The 21,214-nt window shown below is 40.9% G+C and overlaps 2 protein-coding genes across 3 annotated transcripts in view; one reads left to right on the top strand and one right to left on the bottom strand.

Annotated features, from left to right (window-relative positions):
- TRAPPC3L (trafficking protein particle complex subunit 3L) overlaps positions 1–20,661 on the top strand; it is a 53,649-nt gene extending 32,988 nt beyond the window's left edge. For both annotated transcript variants that reach the window (XM_070556877.1, XM_008518118.2), the window contains exons 4-5: positions 16,317–16,502; positions 20,133–20,661. In XM_070556877.1, coding sequence (XP_070412978.1) covers positions 16,317–16,502; positions 20,133–20,252 — 306 coding nt within the window. In that variant the 3' untranslated portion in view covers positions 20,253–20,661. The remainder of the gene's footprint in view (positions 1–16,316; positions 16,503–20,132) is intronic.
- On the bottom strand, positions 5,734–14,223 carry CALHM5 (calcium homeostasis modulator family member 5). The gene is made up of 2 exons (XM_008518107.2): positions 13,574–14,223; positions 5,734–10,057 (listed from the first exon to the last, which is right to left on the bottom strand). The coding sequence occupies exons 1-2, from the start codon at positions 14,111–14,113 to the stop codon at positions 9,668–9,670; spliced, it is 930 nt and encodes a 309-aa protein (XP_008516329.1). The 5' UTR covers positions 14,114–14,223; the 3' UTR covers positions 5,734–9,667.
- Positions 20,662–21,214: the final 553 nt, after the last annotated feature.

The raw sequence follows: 21,214 nt of genomic DNA, 5'->3' as shown, positions 1-21,214 counted from the left end.
ACCCAGTACAATGCACAACACTTGAATTGTGTTGACATCGTAATTCTACGCACAAAATGAGAAGGCTTTTTTCTGTCCTTTGAATGTTCTTTCTTTCACCAGGATAAAAATTTAAATCTCAATTATAAGTTGCCTCCATTCCCACGCCACACACAGACTCACAGACACACACACCCCTCTCTCTTACACAACTTACTCTAAGGGATAGACTAAGAAATGCCACCTGAATGGCATAAAATAGAGGGAGACCTGGAAGCTTTTCATTACTAGGCAACCCCTGCCCTTTGTTAAGATCTCTCACTGATGTTGAGGACTGGTTTTTGGTGATGATCCCTCCAAAGGTGCCTCATTCTAGCTGCTTCACCTTATCATGGCTGGGAGCACATCACTGCCACTGCCACCTGTCGGCAGCACCAGATGATGATAATATGCCCTGGTTCAGCCTTCCGCCTTCTGGGACACGGAGAGGAGGCTCTGTGCTCCCCACACAGATACTAATGAAGGGTAATTTCCACTCAGCTCAAATCTACTCCAGCTCAGGCAACTCAGTGCTATACTCAAGATAACCTGCCAGGAAATCCCAACAGTACAGGGTCAGGCGGGGGGAGAGGCTGCAGAGTGGCAACCACTTACTTCCCCTCATCAGACAGCCAAGAGTTGTCACTCTGTTAGTTACAAAGATCCCCCAATCCTAAAATGATTAGGCATCTTGCCAATGTTTGATACTAGAGTAATTTATAAAGAGGTATTTGAGAATTTAGCTATTATTGTATATGCCTCCCACTCTCACCCAAAAATTGAAGTGGGAAATGGAGGTACTGGAATGGTTGAGTCCTCTGGGTCCAGGTCGGGTTTGGGAGCCGGGCATTCCTTACTGTATGACTTGTGCAGGGTGCTGAAGGGGTGGGGAGAAGCCAAGTGAAAGGCTCAGTCATTAATTGGAAGGGCAGACGTGGAGAGTGAGGGTTCACAACCGAGTGGCAACAGAAGACCAAGTCACAGAGAGCAGTTCTCAGTGCCGTGCAGGCAGGAGTGGATTCCAGCACCAATGTGTCTCAGGCTCAGTGCCTTCCTAGGATTACTGCTTCCTTTCACTCCTCAACTGAGCAATGGGAGCTAATCAGATTAAGCCTAAATATTACGTCTTTCTTTGCTTTTAATTACTATTTTTCAAAGGCTAACTCACAATTTAGTGATAGGGCCCTATTGAGTTGCTTTACTTTTTCCACTTTTTCCAACATACGATATTAAAATAAGTGGGAGCTCTTGATAAACAGGGATGGAATTCCACGGAAGTCACAGCACAGCACCACACAGCATTCCAGAGAAGGCTGGCCTCACAGTTAGCTGAAGGCCAAGCCATTTTCCTTCTTAGTAACATTCTGGAGGAGGGAAGAAGGGAGTAGTAAAAATTAAAAGGAAAGAAGACCCCTTTATAGTCATAAAATCCTCAATATTTAAAAAATGATGAATATTAACAGCAAAAGGAACTCATAAAATATTTTGAGAATTCTTACCATTTGGGCCAGAAATATGGCAGATGGATTATTAAAAATAAGAAACTTGTTTAAACAAACATAATTGTTTAGGCTTAATTCTCCTATCCGAGTAGGCAAGAGCTGCCTTATATAAACACCCACACATTTGATCTTTCCCCTTTGTACCTCTGGGAAGGGTGAAAGAAGAAACGCATAGGAAGTATTCTTTTGTGCAAAGCCTGTGTGCATAGCTGCAAGATCTGTGGGTTCTGCAGACTGATTAGGTCCCACCCAGAAGACCACACCCACCGCTTAGGGCAGAGTTCCAACCTGAAGGCAAGGCACTTGCAGGAAACCTATCCTTAACCTTTCATTATGACTACATTTGCGTAACATTATTTTTCCTTGAGTCACGGAGGAGTATCTCTTAAGGCTCAATTCTCAGTGACTTCTGCAGGTTATCTCCCCTTACTTATGAAAGCCAATCTTCCACTTCTGTTTTTGATCAGGTCTTACAGGAAATCTGGCTTTATCTAGGCATCTTGTCTTCTTGGCACTCTTACCAAAGACATTCCAGGGGGAGTTTTCAATCTTCCAGATATTTCAGCACTTGAAAATCTAAGCTGTCCTAACTTTCCATTGGAGATTCTTGGTTTTATTTCTGTGGCTTAACTTATTTAGCTGAAACTCATGAAAGATTGGCTTGTGAAAAAACCTAAGAGTGTGGATTGAAAATAGCAGTAGTGTCGTGAACACTTCATGTAGCTATTTACAAGGAAATTCCTTACCAGAAGATGAAAACTATTGAGGAAATAATCTGGGAGACAAAACCCCAAAGGCTAAAGCAAGATCCAGCTGGAGCTAAGGATTCATAGACACTTCGGGAAGTCCAGCCACACTCTGGGTCATCCCTGCTTGGTGTGACTCTTAGTTCATGTCAGGAGTAAGATTTTGTCCAGATTTGCCCTAACATCTCAGTTGATGCAGTCTTTCCTGCTCCATAGAAACACCTGGAGCGTTGCAAAAAAATCCTCCTGTCCAGGCCTTACCTTTGATCAATTACGTCATGGTCTCTGGGAATAAGGCCCAGGCATCAGAACTTTTTAGATGCTCCCCTACTGATCCTAATGGGCATGCACTGCTTTGGAGCAAGGGTTTTCCAAACTGTGTTCCTTGGTGGTCAAGGGCGATTTTTGTAAAGGAGAAGTAGATGTGAGGGCTGCCCCTCTTCCAGACCCTCAGTCCAAATTCTCCCAGGGTTACACTCTTCTAAGTGTTTCAAATAAAATAAAATGTCATCGAAAAAAAGTGAAAAACACTAAAGAGATATAATAAAAGATAGTCTTGATCGAAACAAACCTCACCCCACCAGTGTTTGCGATGTAGCTTATCCCTTAGAGAGGAGGTAGGAGAGAAGCTGCATCTTCCAGAACATTCACTCCGAAGAAGATGGAAATTGATCAAACACTTGTTTGTAGCTGCATATTTCTTTAATTGTTTTACTTCATATACAGGGTCAGTAAAACCCATTCTTAGCCAATTGTTTAAGGAACAAGCCTTTTTAAAACACTGATTACTATCCCTCATGTTTCCTCCCATGACGCAAATACCAAAAAAACCTCTGGGAAAAATAATTTTGTCCTGTTGACACCATCAGCAACCATTATTACTGCAGAAGCACATCCCTTTATGTTAAAATGTAGGAGTAAAATGTTGTTACAACACAACTATTATTTTATAGGTTATGTACTTTGCCAAAGGATGAATATATTTTGACGTACTATTCTTAAGCAGAATTACTCAATATCACCTGAGTTCATACTTTTCTTACTTTATCCTATTTCTTGAAATGATCTAGAGAATATGATTAGGTGAATTAATTAATTCATTTTCCCCCATTTTAATCTCAGTTTTCAATACAATTTAAAGCTTTTAAAGATTTTTCTCTGGCATTGGTGTAACTATAGGATCAGGAAATCTGAAACTATAAAAAGATAGCCAGGGGCTGGCCCAGTGGCGCAACGTTTAAATGCGCACATTCTGCTTCAGCGACCAGGGGTTCTCCGGTTTGGATCCCGGGTGCGGACATGGCACCGCGTGGCAAGCCATGCTGTGGTGGGCGTCCCACATGTAAAGTAGAGGAAGATGGGCACGGATGTTAGCTCAGGGCCAGTCTTTCTCAGCAAAAAGTGGGGGATTGGCAGATGTTAACTCAGGGCTAATCTTCCTCAAAAAAAGAAAAAAAGATAGCCAGTCATGTGGACAGACAGAAAGATGGGCTTTAAAAGATATAAAAATTAAAGTTTGGGGACCATTCTAAATCTTTTACGAACTTTTCAATGCTGAAACTTTCTTCTTTATCAATTGTCATTTTTATCTAAGGAAATAAAATAGGAAGTTGACCTTACTGGCATAGTGAACTAAGCATAGTTTGAGCATAACTGTCCCAAATATCTAGAAACCCAAGGTAAAAAGCTATACAGGATGGGAAAGAGGCCAGGGACCCACACAGAGGCCAGGAAACTTGGAGATAGACATCAATTCCCAGGAGTACACCAAGAAGCCAATTGACTGGGTATTCACGTTCTACTGGCTGTAAGATTTAGGAAGACAGAGTCGAAAGAAACTCTGAGATGTACTAATCCAACACTCTAATTTTACACCTGAGAAAATACACTTTTAAAGGTTAAAATGAATACTTGAGAATATACCAACATGAGGCAGCATTTATGTGGTGAGTTAGGAGTCAGACAAATTCAGGCCCAAAGTTAGGCTCGATCTCTTTACCTGTAGCTTCACCTTAAGCTTCTGAACTTTAGTGTTATTCATAAAGATAGAAACAGTAATACCTCCTTCCTAGTAAGCTTGTGAAATTTTAAATTTAAATTAAATGTAAAGTGCACATAATAGGTTACCACTAAACATTAATTCTGCCTTTCCTCCTTTGTGGAAGAGCGAAATTTAGAATATGATCTCTCTTACAGCTAGACAAGTATTCCTTCTGCAGAAGTCAATTTGAACAAACAGCTGAGTGTTGAAAACATTCTTTGAAGCTGCCTAAAAGTAGCTTCCCTTCAAGACTCAGATACGACATTTTACGTTTGTAATAAGAATGTTCCCATCCCCAAAAGAGAGGAAACTAACCCAATGCTCTTGAACAAAATCCTACACAACTAGGTATAAGTCCAAAGCCACTGACACATGCCTTGCCTGTAAGAAATTTAGGCCTCTTTCTGGGGTTGCCCTCCGTACTCAGTCTCCAGCCTCAGCAGTTCAGCTTGCCCTTTTGCCTCTCCTAACATCTCATTATGTCTCAGGACACGTTTTGGGCTTCACTAAGGCTTATTCAGAAGCCATGGCTATAAATGACTAGAACTGGAGCTCGACCCTCTCTTGTGTCAGCTCCTCTGGGCAGCCAAGGCTCTCTTGGGACCTTTGGGTAATGATGGGATTAGCTTGAATATATGATAACAATCGAGGCAGCAACCACACAAAAGAGAAAAATCTTCATCCTTGCCACTACCATATAAGAGGTGCATATCCGGATCCACTGGTGCTTGGTACTTACCTCACAGGTGAGGGGCTACAAATGTCAAAAAGTCAAGTACTGACTCTGTTCTGGTTGCATGGCAGAGCAAAATGGAAGGCGAGGGTAGGAATAAGTGAAACAAGAATCAAGACCACAAGACTCACAGTTTTTTTAAATTGCTATTAAATTAAAGAAATTCCAATAGGAACATAGCAGTTGCTTAGTTCTGAATCCAAAACCATAAAGTTTCTTGAAAGTCACATAGAGCAACGAGGAGAATAAGGGAAAACTCACAAACTCCATTTTCTTGATTGAAAAGAAAATGTTTCTCCATAATGAAAGAGTACAACTTGTAGCAGAGAAAATTAACCCAAAAGACCCATCTGAAGGCATATTTAGTAACGTTATTTGACTTTAAAGATAAAGAATCCTGTGAAAATATAGGCAAAAACATCACATTAGTAATAAATCAGGATGGAATCAGATTTTTCCTTAGCAACGTTCAGTGGTGAAAGATAATGGAGTAACACTTAAAATATAGAGCTATATTAACACTTAAAATGTATAGAAAGCATGAACCAGATAAGCCGCCCTTCAAGTACAGGTCAATAGTTTGAATATGTAAGAATTCAGGAAACAGTGTTCCTGAGACCTTTTCTGAGAATAATACTAGAGGGTAAACTCCAGGCCAGAAGGAATAGATTGACAAAATTTCAGCAAAAGAACTGAGTTGAGCATATAATTTATTTCTTTGCAAAACTATTGTGAAATTTTTCAAACATAAACAAATGTAAAGAGAATATGTAATAATATTTCCCTATTCCCCATTCATATTTCCCTAAATAATCTCAAAGATATCCTGTTACATTTGGTTCTTTAAAGCAGGATACAAATAAGGCCCACGTGTTGCTTCTGGTTGTTATGTCTCTTTTATTCTCCTTTTTTTTTATGTCATTGGTCTGTGGAAAACTGGGTCATATGTCAAATAGAATGTCTGATATTCTAGATTTACTCGGTTACTTTCTCATAGTGCTAATTAACTTGTTTTCTGTTGCCTATATTCCCTGTAAACTAGTAGTTAGGTCTAAATACTTCATTAGATTCAGATTTAGTTTTTTGGGGAAACAAAGATTTCACAGATGGTACCGTGTACTTACTCTTGCATTGCATCTCATTAGGAGACACATGATATCTGGTTGTCCCATTTTTAGGGATGCTAAGATAGATAAGTGGCTTCAAGTTGCGTGGTCCTCACCCTTTCATGCTTTCACCTAGTAGTTTAGAATTCATTATCTATTGTCCAGATGTATTATGTCATTAGGGGTTGCAAAATGGTTATTTTCTAATTCTGAAAAGCTCTACAAAAAATAAGAGAATAAAAGAATCAGTAGAGAGGTATAAAATTGATATGCACAAAGCAATAGCTTTTTCATGTACTCAAATAACCATCACTTAGAAGATACGTTGGAAAAAAGAAACTGTTTACAATAGCAGCAAAGAAAAATACCTACAAGTACAAGAAACTTGCAAAACTTAAGTAAGGAAGACTTTAAAATACTCCTAAGGACAAAAGGTAGCCTTGAATAAATGGAAAGGCACCCCATGTTCTTATCAGGTTGATAGCAACATGACAAAGAGGTCTGATTCGGTAGATCTGGGGTGAGGCCCTATCTTCCTGTGTTCCCCAGTGTGGGCTGCTTTGTGCTTTAGAGGAGTTGTTCCCAAGATGTGCTCTCTGGAACAACGGCGTCAGCGTCACCCGAGAACTCGTTAGAAATGCAAATCCTCCTGCCTTAACCCAGACCTACCAAATGGGACGCTCTGGGGCTAGGGCTCAGCAGTCCACATTTTCACAAGCCCTCCAGATGATTTTGATGTGAGCTAAAGTTTGAGAACAGGGCTCTGGCACATCTACATTGAAATTACACAGGAATCACGTGAAACTGCAGGCTTGATTCAACAGGTCGGAATGGGGCCGTAGTTCTGCCTTTCTGACGAGGTCCTTCTTGATGCTGATGCTGATGATCTGAAGACGACATTCTGAGGAGCCAAACGAGAAGACCAATCTGTTTCCAGCTTACTCAAGGCCAACCTATCCTGTATCCTCCACTCCCATTTTTGTCTAGGTATTAATGACAAATAATGTTGCTCCTCTCAGTAACATGTTATTTTAAACAGAATTTAAAGCACAGAAGTATATTCCTTTTAAACCAAGTTTAACCAGAAATAATTAAAAAGGAATCTCAGGCTTTGGTGGAGCCATTATGGAGAGGTACCTACTCAACATCTATCAAATCATTTCATAGAGGATATACTGCTGACTGGATTCTAGAGGGAAAAATTATTAAGGAAAAGCCTATGCATAGAGATAATCTTCATATAAATCTATGTATAAATCCAATTGGCCTCTAACTTCTCTCCTTTAATAAATTCTGATTTTCATGTGTTGGTGTTCGGGCTATCTACTGCTTCAAACTGCCTCCAAATTTGAGGGCTTAAAACAAGAAACATTCATTTAAGCTCATGATTTTCTGGCTCAGGGATTTGGACAGGACATAGTGCAGACTGCTCTACCATGTCTGCAGCCTGAGATGGAGTGGCTCAAAAGTCTGGATGTCTAAAGTGACTTCACTAGGAGCAAAGATCTGGGACCTTTGTTGTGGCTGTTGGTTGGGTTGCCCGGTTCTTCGCCATGTCTTGTCTCTTGAGGCTGGAATGTCCAAAATGGTTTCTTTGCTCACATGTCTGGCACCTAATCCGGAATGATTGGAACAGTTGGGTCTAGCCAGGACTCTGTCGCTCCCTCTCTTTTTCTCTTTCTCACTCCCTGTCTCTTTTCTCTCTGTCTCTCCACTTGGCTAGGTTGAACTTCTTCAGGGCTTGCAGCTCTCAAAGTAATTGGACTTCTTACATGGTTCTGGCTTCCACCAGGTTGAGCATTGCCAGAGACCAAGGCATAGGCTGCAACACTTCCATAATCTGCCTTCACTTCTGTACATTCTATTGGTTTGTTAAGACTAGATTCAAGGTTGGTAGTGAGGAGAAGAATGTGACCCCATCTCTCAGCTGGAGCCATTGAGCCAGCTTTAATTTATCACAGTTAGGTTTTATTAAAGTGAATCCCAGATGCACCAAAGTTGGTTTGGCTAGAATCAATGTAAATGCAAAGGCACACTATCTATAATACCTTCCTTGAAAGCTCATACTGGCTCAAGAGAGCCATGGTTAGCATCTCTTCCTAACTCTGCATTCAGTGATATCACCTTGGCAACTTGAAGTTACACCATATCAAACACTTCAACTCAGGGCTTCTTTTCTTTTTTGAGAGCCAGTTGGTAAACATTTATCACATATCATATTTACAACCCAAATAAGATTTCAAATATTGCAACCTCACAGCCCCCACCTCCCACTCTTCTACCTACACACACACATCTGACCCTGCACCTTTGAGTTCCCAAGGATATGATCCAGGTCTAAAATCTATAGGGTCCTCCCCCTAGTTTTCAATAATGTTCCATGGCAGTAAGGAGTTAATCCCCAAGATTCTCAAAATAGGAGACAAGGACTGCCAGTGATATAAGGTGTGAGCCACAGCATAAAACATGGTGCCTCTTCCTTAAGCATCAGTTCTACTCAGAGATTTAGGGAGAATTTTTAAAAGTGTATATATTTAAACTAATATGGATATATTACATAGTAGGTTGCAAAATTTGCATTATTTATTATAAATGTAAAACCACAAAACAGTTTTACACCATCACTGCTTTGAATAGCTTCCCCAGACCTCGAGGCAGGGTCAACTTACCCATTCATCACAGTAGTGACTGTGCCTGGGGCCCATGATACTTGCAGGGTCCCACAAAAGTGTTTTTAATTTCGTTTAAAATCAGAAGGAAATAAATAAATGAAGGTTGAAGAAAATGTTTTAATATATAATATTAACATGTCTTTATATCAATACAGTTATAAATATATGTGTGTGTGTATTTTTTAATGTAGACAGGGTCCATGAAGGCAAAAGTGCCTAGGACCCACACGAGTCATAATACAGCCCTGCCTGTAGGGACATTCTTTCAGTACACAGTGGAAACATGTGATAAGCTCTGAATTTTAGGAACCATATCCTCTCAATTGGTTATTGTTGAGAACTGATATCTTCAGATTCCAAGGGAATGAATTTGAAATGGTAGAATTTCATACATCCTTGAAAGGCGATAAGATAGATTTATAGGACAAGGACTCCCACTGACTACACCACAGGTCTCACCCTGCACAACAATCTATGTTGAGTACCTCACTCACAAGTCACCGCTTCTGTCCCCAGATGCCATGACCAATATTTATAGAGTGGCAGACCTTCTTGTATGAATCTCAGTGTCGAATCATAAAATCTCAGAACTTGAAGTGGCTGAGCCCAACCCCCAACCAATGGAAGAGCACCTTTGTCATCATCCTTGACCAGTTGCTCAGCATCAGTTTAAACACATCCTGACACCATCTGCACTGGGGAGCTGCAAAGCTGCTTCCCTTTGTATTATTGTCTTATAAAGGAGCACTAAATGTGAGGAAAACAGATCTACAAGTTGCTGTTGATGCAGTAGGAAGATGTCAGAATGAGTGTACTCCTGGACACCGTGAGTCAGTGATGATGGATGAACTAAACATTGTGGGCAGTACCCACAAGGACCATCGTGGTCTCATCGACCTCAGGGCTAAGCTCCAGACCGTCTTCCACCACCTTATGGAGGGTGCTGTAATGTTGCCGGCTTTGGTCAAAAGAATGCAGCTCTGAAGCAGCCTCCCAGGCTGCAAAGGTGGGCATGGGGAAGACATCTGGCCTCTTGTTTTCAAAAAAGCATTTCAGGTTTCTCTCACTCAGCTTGTTGGCGTACTCCAGGAACATGTTTTCCAAATGCTCCTTCTCTTTTTGTACGTAGGTCTTCCAAAAACTCAGCTGAAGGTAGCTAACTTTGGATCGGCAGCGAGCATAACAGGTGGTGAGCAGAGAGAAGAAGGATGCTGAACAAATCAGGCACCATCCTAGAATCTTAGAAAGAAAGAAATATTGAGGACATGTAAAGGCAAGGCCACTTCTCAGGGAGCCAAGTGGTTGTCATCAGGAAGGGTATGGCTAAATTAATACCACAGTCACTGCCACATCTCAGTTGAAATCCTTCATCTTAATTTTTTATAAAGATTGGCACCTGAGCTAACATCTGTTGCCAATCTTCTTTTTTTCTTCTTTTTCTTCTTCTCAAAGCCCCCCAATACATAGTTGTATATTCTAGTTGCGAGTGCCTCTGGTTGTGCTATGTGGGACGCCACCTCAGAGTGGCTTGATGAGCGGTGCCATGTCTGCGCCCAGGATCTGAACCAGCGAAACCCTGGGCTGCCGCAGCAGAGCGCACAAACTTAACCACTCAGCCACGGGGCTGGTCCCCTTCATCTTAACTTTTTAACTGTCAAATAAAATTAGGGTTTCCCTAATCTCTAATCTCTAACCTACACACTGTTGCAGGTATGCGAAGAAATAACCAGAAGCCAGGCAAATGGAAAAGAGTAAAATGTATAGATTATCCAAGAATTGGATAAACCAAGTCCTCAGATAGTATTAGCTATTAGAGGAAAGAATTCTGTGTGTGAGTAAATGTGGTCATTTGAGCAAATGACCAGTTCCTTAGCCAGGTGTTTTCAAGCATTGGAAAAAAATTCCTCTCTGAATACAAACTGGTTCAGCTGGGGTTTTTTTTCCTGAATTTTAAAAGCAGAAGTCTAAATAGCTCAACTTCTAAACTTTTTTGTTCTAATTATATTTTTCATGATTGGAATTAATTTCATATTTAAACGACCAACAGAGCTCTTTCAAAGTTTCTCTTGACATTTTAGTTAAACGACCCTTAGTATTTCTCAGCTGATGGGCCTATTTGAAAATGGAAACAGAAATCTGCAGAGGAGCCCGTTCAGACTGTACCGGAACCATAGATAAGCTCATTGCTTTGAATCAGTGGCTTCTAAACTCTGGCTCAGACCATGGAACTATTGTGCAGGGTCTCAGACTCCAGAAGAATGCCAACCCTGGATTGGCCCAACTTTCCCTTACGATGGGTGCTCTCTGTGCCTCAGTCTCCTCAGTTGTAAAATGGGGTTACTCATCTAAAGTAATTTTGGAGGGTAATTTTGGAGATTAAAATGAAACAATGCTGGACACACATGTGCATTCAGTGTTAGCTGTTATCACTTGCTACTATTTTTCAAATGTATATACGTTTACGTAAAAGCATTACTGAACTCGTAGTACCTTCCTGTCATTATGACTAGTGAATGAAAGTCCTCATATTTACTTGGAATCACTTGTGGTTGGCTGCCTCAGAACTTTCTCTTTTCTGCATCTTCTGCCTTCTTCTTTCCCCACCGCCATGCCTCCTGTGTGGGAGCAGCCTTCTCACCAGTATCTGAGCCGTTTCTGCTTGAGTCATAACCTATTTGATCAGTTTCAGACCTCCCGCCCCCGTACTGCATCACCTTAGCATCACCTTGCTCTCATTTGAGTGCTGAGCACTGAGCCCTCTTGTTCTTCTCCAATTCACGGTACCCAGAATCTAACTAGACACAGAGATGCTCCTACACCAGCCATAAATAGCCCTCAATATTGTAGCATTCTGACTGAGTCTCTTATCTCAATTTTCTCACCAATTTAGAATTGAGGACACTTACCATGTGCCAGCAGCTTTATGCCCATCTATGTCCATTATCTCTAAACCTTCCAACAACTCTCCAAGGTAGGTGTTACTACCCAACTAGAGGAAACTGGGGCTCAGAGAGGTCAAACCACTAGCTCTAGGTCACAGAGCTGGTAAGTGGTAGAATCAGGATTCAAACCCAAGGCTAACCAACCCCAAGGCAGAGTTCTTGTCACTACTCCACTCTACCTTCCTTAAGAACAGAGAGCCACCCAGCAGGAGTTCTTGTTTCTCTGCCCAACCCATGGATGGGGCACTTTTTCCACCCCCGCCCACATACCCAACTATTGGCCTGGACTGTTTGTTGCTCCTTCCTGCCTGAATCATGCAGTCAGCACCTGCTATGGATACGGCTCCTCTTGTTCACATCCCCCATGCATCCTCCCCCGGGAATCAGCCCCAGGTCCTTCTCATTCTGCTGAGAAGTAAACAGGTCAGAGTGCCCAGGCTGAGCTGTGACAGGATGTGTGTGATTTCCTTATACCCGTGTTTAGAGAAGAAAAGCTCACACAGTGATAAGTGTTTGGATCTGGCACTAACTGAATGGAGCCAGGGGCCTGAGGACATCAACCATAAATCACTCATTGTATCACAATGTTCATAATTAATACCTTCCTTCAACAAAAAAGGGAAGACATTTGGGAGCTTGGCATGTTTTTATCTAAGATGCACTTCATGAATTAAACAAAAGACTTTGTTTAGGGTCATTTTTAGGTTTTCAGTTTCTGAAAAGACTATGACTATACTACCAACCAGCTTTGGAATGTATGATTTTAAAAACAGACTTTGATGTCAATTATGCCTCATTAAAATTTTTTTTTTAAAAAAAACAGACTTTGCCTGGACATGTTGTCATAAAGGCAAGTCGTTGTGGAAAATACAAAATTATACTATTTTCAGTGCATTTATTCTTAAACAAATAGCATTCCTGACAAATTGTGGATCTGTTTATCTACTCTTGTTGCTTGTTTGGTTTGGGGAATGCAATTCTTACTACTCACAAGTAGGAATTCAGTCTTTTCCTGAGGCCAGGGCAAGGCTTCACATCTGGATTTGTGTTCCTGTGTCTGCAAGGATGTCAAGCTACTTCCCTGTATCAGCTGTGATTTCTTTCTGTTAGATAAAACAATGCCCCCAGTCTCGAGTCTCTAAAGTAATGTAAGAACTTTTTTAGCTGTACGGTACAAAGAGCATAGGGCGTAACCTCCGTGGAGAATATGGTCCCTTTTCACTGACGGCTATTTAAAGACTGCCAAGTCCTACTTTCTGCGGGAAATTCTTCTGAGTCTTGACAGTGTTTACAATAGAGATAGCAGTTGCCAGAAATCATTCAAGGGAATCCCTACACTAATTATATTACATGCAACTTTGAGAAGTATTAGCTCATTTGGTTCAGCTATATTTTAATAGATGAATACTATGTGTGTGTTTCTGAGAAACAAGTTTGCAAATAACTAATTGATAGAAGGCAGTAATTTCTAATTACAGCTCTGCCATTAACACTCAATTATGAGTTAGTGTCATGCATTATTTACAAAGTCAACCCAGAGAGATTGTTTTCAAGTACTTAAGTATTTACATATGCATCACCCAGAGGATATTTTCTTTCTGGAAATGGAAAAGACAACCCAATCAGCAATTCTACTGAGCCATCTAAGCTCTAAAAAGCTTTTCCCGAGATTGTCTTAATGCTGCATCTTGTTCCAATTTCCATTTCGTTTCGGAATGTTCTAGCGGGATTCAGTCTCAGCCCTGGCTGAAAGGAGTGGAGAAAAAGCTTCAGGCTCGCGCTGGGAGGGCAAGGCGAGCTTGTCCTCTCTTACCTGAGACTGGGCTTGCAGGGACAGTTTCAATTCTTCATTGTCTGTGGGTGTCATGCTGGTCTTGCCACAAGATACTTTGTGAAGTTCTTCCCAGCACTCTTTGGGCTTGCCCTTGCAAATCAGTCCCAGGAGGCTTGAACTTTTCGTCCCGCTCATGGCACATTCATAAAAAGTCCCATTGAGCAAAGCCACAGAAAGCCACATCATTGGTGCCACCAACGAACTCAGAGTGATCTGGCTGAGGACACAGAAGAAGCGGCTGCTGTGACGTCTGGAGAAGATTTTCCTGGGATTCACACAACAGCCTGTGAAGAGTCTCCAGGACCGGTTGTTCAGAGAGAATCCCAGGATCAGTAACACCCAGGCGGGAGCGAAAAGGAAAACCAGCCCATAGACCATATTCTCAGTGCTGCAGGGGCACTTAAAAGCCACGAGTGAAAAGAGACGCTCACCTCCCACGGTCAGCAGAGCCAGGAAGCTGTAGCCAATAGCAGTTTTCTGGTTAAGGAAGAATTTTAAAATCCCCTGAAAAGCATCCATGTTGGAGATACACAAAGAGGGAAAATGCTTTGCTCTTATTCATTGGCAGAGCAGCTGTGGCACTGGCCGAGGGTGGAGCTCTTTCTTCATTAGAAACAACAGTCCTCCTTCTCAGGCTGAATTCAGCCAGATAAGGAAATAATGTCATTCCCTAGGAATGAACATTTCCCAACTATGTTCAGATAATGCCTCCTACTGTTGTATATTGGTCCATGAAACCAGTGCCAAAAGACTGAGAATTAGAGTAAATTCAAAGCACACAGCCTCCATTTTTATGTTATTTTCATGGGGCTTGGATTTCTGATTCTCAATCATATAAATAATAGTCTAGGAATTTTCCAGCCAGAGGAATCAACCTTAGCAGAAATGGGTTTCAGCCAATTGATAGGGAGCCAAATCGTCTCCAAGCCTGGAGTCTCATGGTGGTTTTTTTCTCTTGCTTCTTAAAGATTGCTACTTTTACTATTTTGACTTAAGATCTGGAAGATTCATTTTATAGCCTTTTAAATTGACTAGTGTTAGAGATTTGAACCGTGTTTTAGGATTTGGGCTATTTGAAATTTATATGGAAACGTTTAGGGAGAGTTTGAGTTTTGAATGAAAGACAAAATGAGAAAGAGCCTCATCATTTCTTTCCTAGACTATCACAGTAACCTCTTGATTGGTATCTCTGCCTTTGACCTCGTGCCCACCCCCACGCTCAACCCTAAATCCACCCTCCATGCTGACATGCAGGAGATCCCTCTAAAGCAGAAATTCAATTCTGCCCCAGCCTACTCACACCTCAGGGCTTCCTACTGCCCACAAGTTCATAGATGCCAACCTCTCCTGAACCTCATCAAGGTATTTCATCTCCATGATATGTTCCCTCCACCTAGAAGATCTCTCCCACCCCACCTTGTCCACCTGGGAAACTCTCCCTCAAGATTCATGGCAGGATAGAAGTCACTACCTCTGAATATTTCCAGGATTGCCTCCTACTATACAACACTGTACTTGTAGGACTTATTCCGTTGCAATTACTTGTTTAATATCTGTAGTCCCTTTTTGACTATGAGCTTTTATAAAAGAGGAACTATGTGCTATTTTCTTTTGTATTGTGGATCTAAACATGGTGTCAAACACAGAATGGCTGCTCATTTAATAATTTGTTTTTCAAATAGTTATTGAATCCCACTGTGTGCCAGGCACGGTGCGAGACAGGCAGCGCTCAATGAGTACCTATTGAATGAATGGATGAATGAATGAATGAAGAATGAACATTTTAGTACTTCTAATTATAAATAATTCAAGGAAATTGTTTCCATTTCTCTCTTATACTGGTCTTAATTTTAAAAATTAAATTAATTAAAGCACTTGAATGATGACAATATATCAAACTGACAACTTTCCATTAATAAGCTTCAAATTCCGGGCCTGTGCATTTTGTGAAAAGAAACTGGCTTGGACTAGGAGTCAAAGAAATAAGTTATAGTATAGCCTTGGACATGTCATTTTACTTCTCCGAATCCCAGTTTATTCGTTTGTGAAAATTCGTTATAAAAGAAATAGCCTCCAAGGTTTCTGTCTCTGCACTGTGAAATTCTGTAAGCCCTGTAAAACAGCAAACTTTTGGGGGAAGTTCTTTTATGACTCGACTATACACCTCTCCCCCAACCCCTTGCTCCTTCTCAGAGACTTGTCATTCTTAGTGATATTACTCCCTTCATTTCCCAAAACACACCCTTTTTGGGGTCTAATCTTCCTGTAACGTTCTTGGCTCTATCATCTTCCTATTGTGGCAGATGTGTCCTCGGTCCCCTTCTGGTCCTAATTCCAGATCCTATCCTTTACTAGGCTCAGTATGACAAATATAGTAGTGTGTTGATGATTAATAATATTTTAATTTTTTACCCTGGTAAAAGATATTTATTTCTGAAAAAGATTTTTTTTTGAAAATGATGCCTTAATTCTGTGTTTCATAAACCATATTTTTTTCACAGAAAACTAGTCCCTTAGGAGGTTGCATAAAAATAAAAGACCTTAAGACTTATACAAGTCATAGGGTCAGTAAGTTCCAAAGCTAGGAGTGAACCCAGACTTCCTGACTATAAGCTCCACACGCATACCCATTTTGCACCACCTGGAACAGGGTATTGGCTGCCCTACTAGTAGACACTTGTTCTAGACCAAATTTTAGTAATTTGTTTTTCCTCTTTATTAGGTTGCTTTCAAGATGTACTTGGGAATTACACCAAGTGTGACCTGTAACAATTCAAGCAGAAACGAATTTTCTCTGATTCTAGACAAGAATCCTCTGGTGGAGTTTGTGGAAGAGCTCCCCGCTGGACGGTCTTCTCTGTGCTACTGTAATTTACTCTGTGGGATTATCAGAGGTGCCCTGGAAATGGTAAAGTACATACTTCATTTTGCCGGGTATATTCGTTATGCAGTGCCATGTAACAAATTACCCCAAAATAGAGCCGCTTAAAACAACAGACATTTATTATCTCACACAGTTTCTGAGGATCAGAAATCTGGGAGAGTCTTGGCTGGGTGGTTGTGGCTCAGAGCCTTTCACAGCTAAATGCAGATGCAGTCAAGCTGTTGGCCAGGGCTGCAGTCTCTGAAGACTTGACTGAGCCTGGAGAATCTACTTCCAACCTCATTCACTCGGTCTCAGTGCCTTGCTGGCAGTTGGCTAGAGGCTTCAGGAAGTTCCTTGCCACATAGGGCTCTTTGTAGGTCTAATCACAACAGGTGCTGCCAACCCTGGTGCAATGTGGGAGGGGACTACCTGAGGGCATGAGTAGCAGGAGGTGGGGATCATTGCAGGCCACTTTGGAGGCTGGCTTCCACACCTGAATTATTCATTGTTTTAGCTAAGACAATTATTAGCATCTGCTAAGTGTCAGGCACTGAAGTTACAAAAAAGAGCAAGACATAGTTGCTGTCCTTCAAAAATCTTCTGTCCTGTGGAGAAATCAGGTGTGTAAAGCAGTGTACCTAAGGGCTATGGGAGGACCTTGAGGGAGGGGGCACGGTTCGGGGGCAGGGAAGACTTCCTAGAGCCACTCTAAGATAGCATTTGAAGGCTAAATACGAAATGAGGCATGGCCGGCCCAGTGGTGCAGTGGTTAAGTTCGCACGTTCCACTTCTACAGCTCGGGGTTCACCGGTTCAGGTTCTGGGTGAGGACATACGCACCACTTGTCAAGCCATGCTGTCATATAAAGTAGAGGCAGATGGGCATGGATGTTAGCTCAGGGCCACTCTTCCTCAGAAAAAAGAAGAGGGTTGGTGGCAGATGTTAGCTCAGGGATAATCTTCCACCAAAAAAAAAAAAAAAAAAGAGGCAAAGGTCTTGGGGTAAGGTAAGCAGGGGAAAATAATATTCCAGGTAAAAGGAGCAGCATGTCCAAAAGCACAAGAAGAATGTTTTATTCAAGGAACAAGGAACTTGAATTAGTTCAGTATGAGTGACATGTAGGGTGAGACAGGTCATGAGAAAGTAGATTTAAATTCTTTATAGGGGCTGATGAAAAAAAACAAGGATTCATATGACAAGCTTAGGAATTTGGATTTTTATGTTGAAAACAGCCATGACCCATTATAGGTTTATAACAGGGAAATGAATATTTTGATATTTGTGTTTTAGGAATTTCATTCCTTTGTCAACAAAGTGAAAGTGTACAGGAGGGGACAGGGCTGGAGGGCAGGGGAGAGCAGTTAGGAAGCTGATAATGGTAACCTCCAGTAAAACCACAACAAAGCACTGACAGTAGGAGCGGAGAGAAGACAGATTTGAACAACTCTGAGAAGGCAGGACAGATAAGACTATGCTATTAGTTGGCTTAAAGGGACAAGATTGAGAAAAGGATTCAGGAACTCTTTTTAGGTTTCTGAGCAACATGTAGGGATGGATGTGCTATTAACCAAGAGAGTAAAACCAGGAGGAGTATACTGGGGGCGTTGGGGATTAGAAGAGACAAAGTGAGGAGTTCGTTTTGGAAGCTGCTGGGATTGAGGTGTCTAACCCCCACACAAGTGATGATACCCACTCAGCAGTTGTTATACATGTCTGGAAGTCACAGAGAGAAGTGGACCAAACAGGCATTGGAACTATCAAAGAATGCCTAGAGAGAGCATGTAGAGTAAGAAGAAAAAGGAGTCACAGATGGGACCCTAGGAAGCAACAAAATATAATGAGCAGGTTAAACAGAGAAGTCAAAGACTGCAAAGGATACCAAGGAGGAGTAATCAGAGGTAGGAAAAACACCAGGAAAGAATGGAGCTATAGAAACAAGGGAGGAGACTATTTCAAGAAGGATTGATTCACAAGCTCAAGGACGGCAGAGAGGCAAAGTAAAACAAGACCTAAAAAATATTCACATTTAGGGATCAAAAGGTCAGGAAGGACCCTGGTAAAAGCTGTTTTGGGAAAGTGGAGGGAGAAGAAGATAATCTCTCAAAGACTGGTGAGACAAGGGCAGCTTAGGAAGAGGTAACAGTCAACAGAGTCTCAATTTTCCAGAAGCTTCGCTATTAAGAATGTTGGGACCACAAAGCAGCTAAAGGTAAGACATGTGTTGACCTACCCAATAGTGAGACATGGGTATAATTTTCAGTTATTTGTGATAATTAGGGGAAGGATATAATAACAGGTAATCCAAAAGAGTAAAACAATACAAATAATGTGTTATTCACACAGGTCCTCCATGCTCTAACATTTTTTTAGGCTTGCCCTACAATCAATGGCCGTGAAATCAAGAAAGGGGAAGGGAAGAGTTCTGGGAGCTAATGGGCAACGAGATGAACCATAAAACCAAGGCAAAAATAGGATAAGAAAGTCTCCAGCTTTCATGGATAACAGTTGATTACTATGCTGAATGACAAATACGTGTCAGAGCTCATGTGACCCCAAATATGCAAATAGTTTCAAATTCATCTCCTTGTTATTTTCATTGATTTGCTGTTAAGTTTTGGCAAAGACGAAAAAAGATCCTATGTGGATAAAAATAAGGGTGAATTTAGCTTCTATATTTCAGAGTGCAGTCTACATCCTTCTATTGGGTGGCAAGCATCACAAAGGCATGGTTTTTGCACCCTGTATGAGTCAGATAATTTGCCATACCGAAGTCTATGGGTTACTCAATCCAGACTGGTTGGCCAAGAATTCTTAGTGAGAGAGGGGAGTGAGTCAGATAAGATGTAATAAATAATAATAAATTGCCTACCAGACGCAGGCTTTTTCACTTATTATTTGCTTTTACTAGGTACTTTTGCTTATTTATCTTATTTACCCCAATGACTTAAAATAGCTCGACGCTCTGTTGAGAGTAGGTCAGCAATATCATGCTGTTTTTACGTGAATACATTTTAATAAATAGAGAAGTAAGCCCTTAGGGCTTACTTCAATGTCTGGGAAACGGGAAATTCTTGCCAGTGGAAAAGAAGGCCTGGGTATCACATATGCATGTCTGTAATTTCAGTCTTTAATTTTATATGTAAACTTTATTTAGTTGATATTTTTTCAACGCTCTCAAACTATTGTCGTTGAGTGACAAGTGATTATGTTATTTAGCTAATGACAAAATGATTTATAGCAAGTCAGTTGCAGGGGAATTGTTTAAGAACCCATTTATCCTTGGGAGTTCTGCTTGGCAAGGCACACTGAGTCAAGGCATCTTTGAGTTGGGAATTTGTATTCCTCTTGAGACGGATCCATAGTTCAGACCTGCGCTGTGACCATAAATGGGTCCACATCTCTGGGCTCGCCCCAGAGTCATCCAAGTTGGGCCTGGCCAGGACCGCCCTTTTCTTTGCAGACCCACACTACCGAGCTGACACACAATCAGACCATCTCTGGAGGACACAGTAAAGGGCCCTTCGTCCAAGAACAAGCTTACTTTTATTACTCCATAAGGAAAATCAGCTCCGTATGGGGTAAATAAAGCTGAAAAAAAAAGACAAAAAATTTAGAGAGCTTTTATTTAAAACCTGAATGACGCAGGCCTGTTTTATTTTTTTTCTTTCCTAGGTTCATTTGGCTGCTGATGTTACATTTTTGCAAGACAGACTAAAAGGCGACAGTGTGACAGAAATAGGAATAACATTTCTGAAAAAGCCAGAGGAGAAAAAATATAGACGGAAAAAATAGGAGAAAAAATATAGATGGTAAAAATGAAGAATAGCGTGCAAAATGCCACAGGGTGGCTAGTTGAGCAGTTAATGTTAGCTAAACATATACAGCCATAGAAATTTTGAATTGCTTAATAACATGGGCTTTAAAAGGCTTATAGATCAGCCAGAAATTTGAAATGTAGAGCACTAGGATTTAGAGCTGTCTTTTTTCTTTGCCTGTAAATCACACATTCGCAATCTCATGTCCACGAGATTTCATATATAAATAACTCCCTGTAAGATGGCAAACATGAAATCCACATATTACGTAGTCCATGCAAAGAGAATCTACTCATTTCACTTATTATTGTAAGGAAAAAAAAAGCATACCACCTATACAGTTGATCTATTTATCCCTTCTCGTTGGAAGAATGGATGAAATGATACACTATAGAATTCCTACATAGAAACAGTTTCTAGTACCATATATTGCACTCTCTATAGAAACAATGCCATTTGTAACACTTTTCCATATTCTTGAGAAACTATGGATGTGATTTTTCTCATATATTGGCTTGGCTTATAGCTTCAGCCTCCTGAAGCTACTCTTGGCTTGTAATCAACAAGACAAGCTATTTATTTGGATGTTAATTCTAAACATTTAAAAATAGCATCTCATTTTAATTCATTTAATTTTTAGACAGCAGGTATTAACCAAATTCCTTCATTTTCTCATGAAATGTTAGTGATGATCAGGCCAGGAGATCTCTAAAATGAGAGGTAAACCATATTCTTTGAGAATACTTTCTTACCCCAAAGGTTATTCAGTTACAATTTTTGCTATCATTTTTATCCCCTAAAATCTTACAGGTATGTTTTGTCTGTGACCAGAACATATTTACAATTCAAAATGTACTGGGTAAAATAAACAGTACTCTTTACCAGACCGTTGGCATTCAAAGGCAGCCTTTACAGCAGTCCAGAGTCTGCTAGGCTCTG

Source organism: Equus przewalskii, chromosome 9 (genome assembly GCF_037783145.1).
Source record: "Equus przewalskii isolate Varuska chromosome 9, EquPr2, whole genome shotgun sequence".
Lineage (NCBI taxonomy): Eukaryota > Metazoa > Chordata > Mammalia > Perissodactyla > Equidae > Equus > Equus przewalskii.
This window is presented reverse-complemented; position numbering and strand designations above follow the sequence as displayed.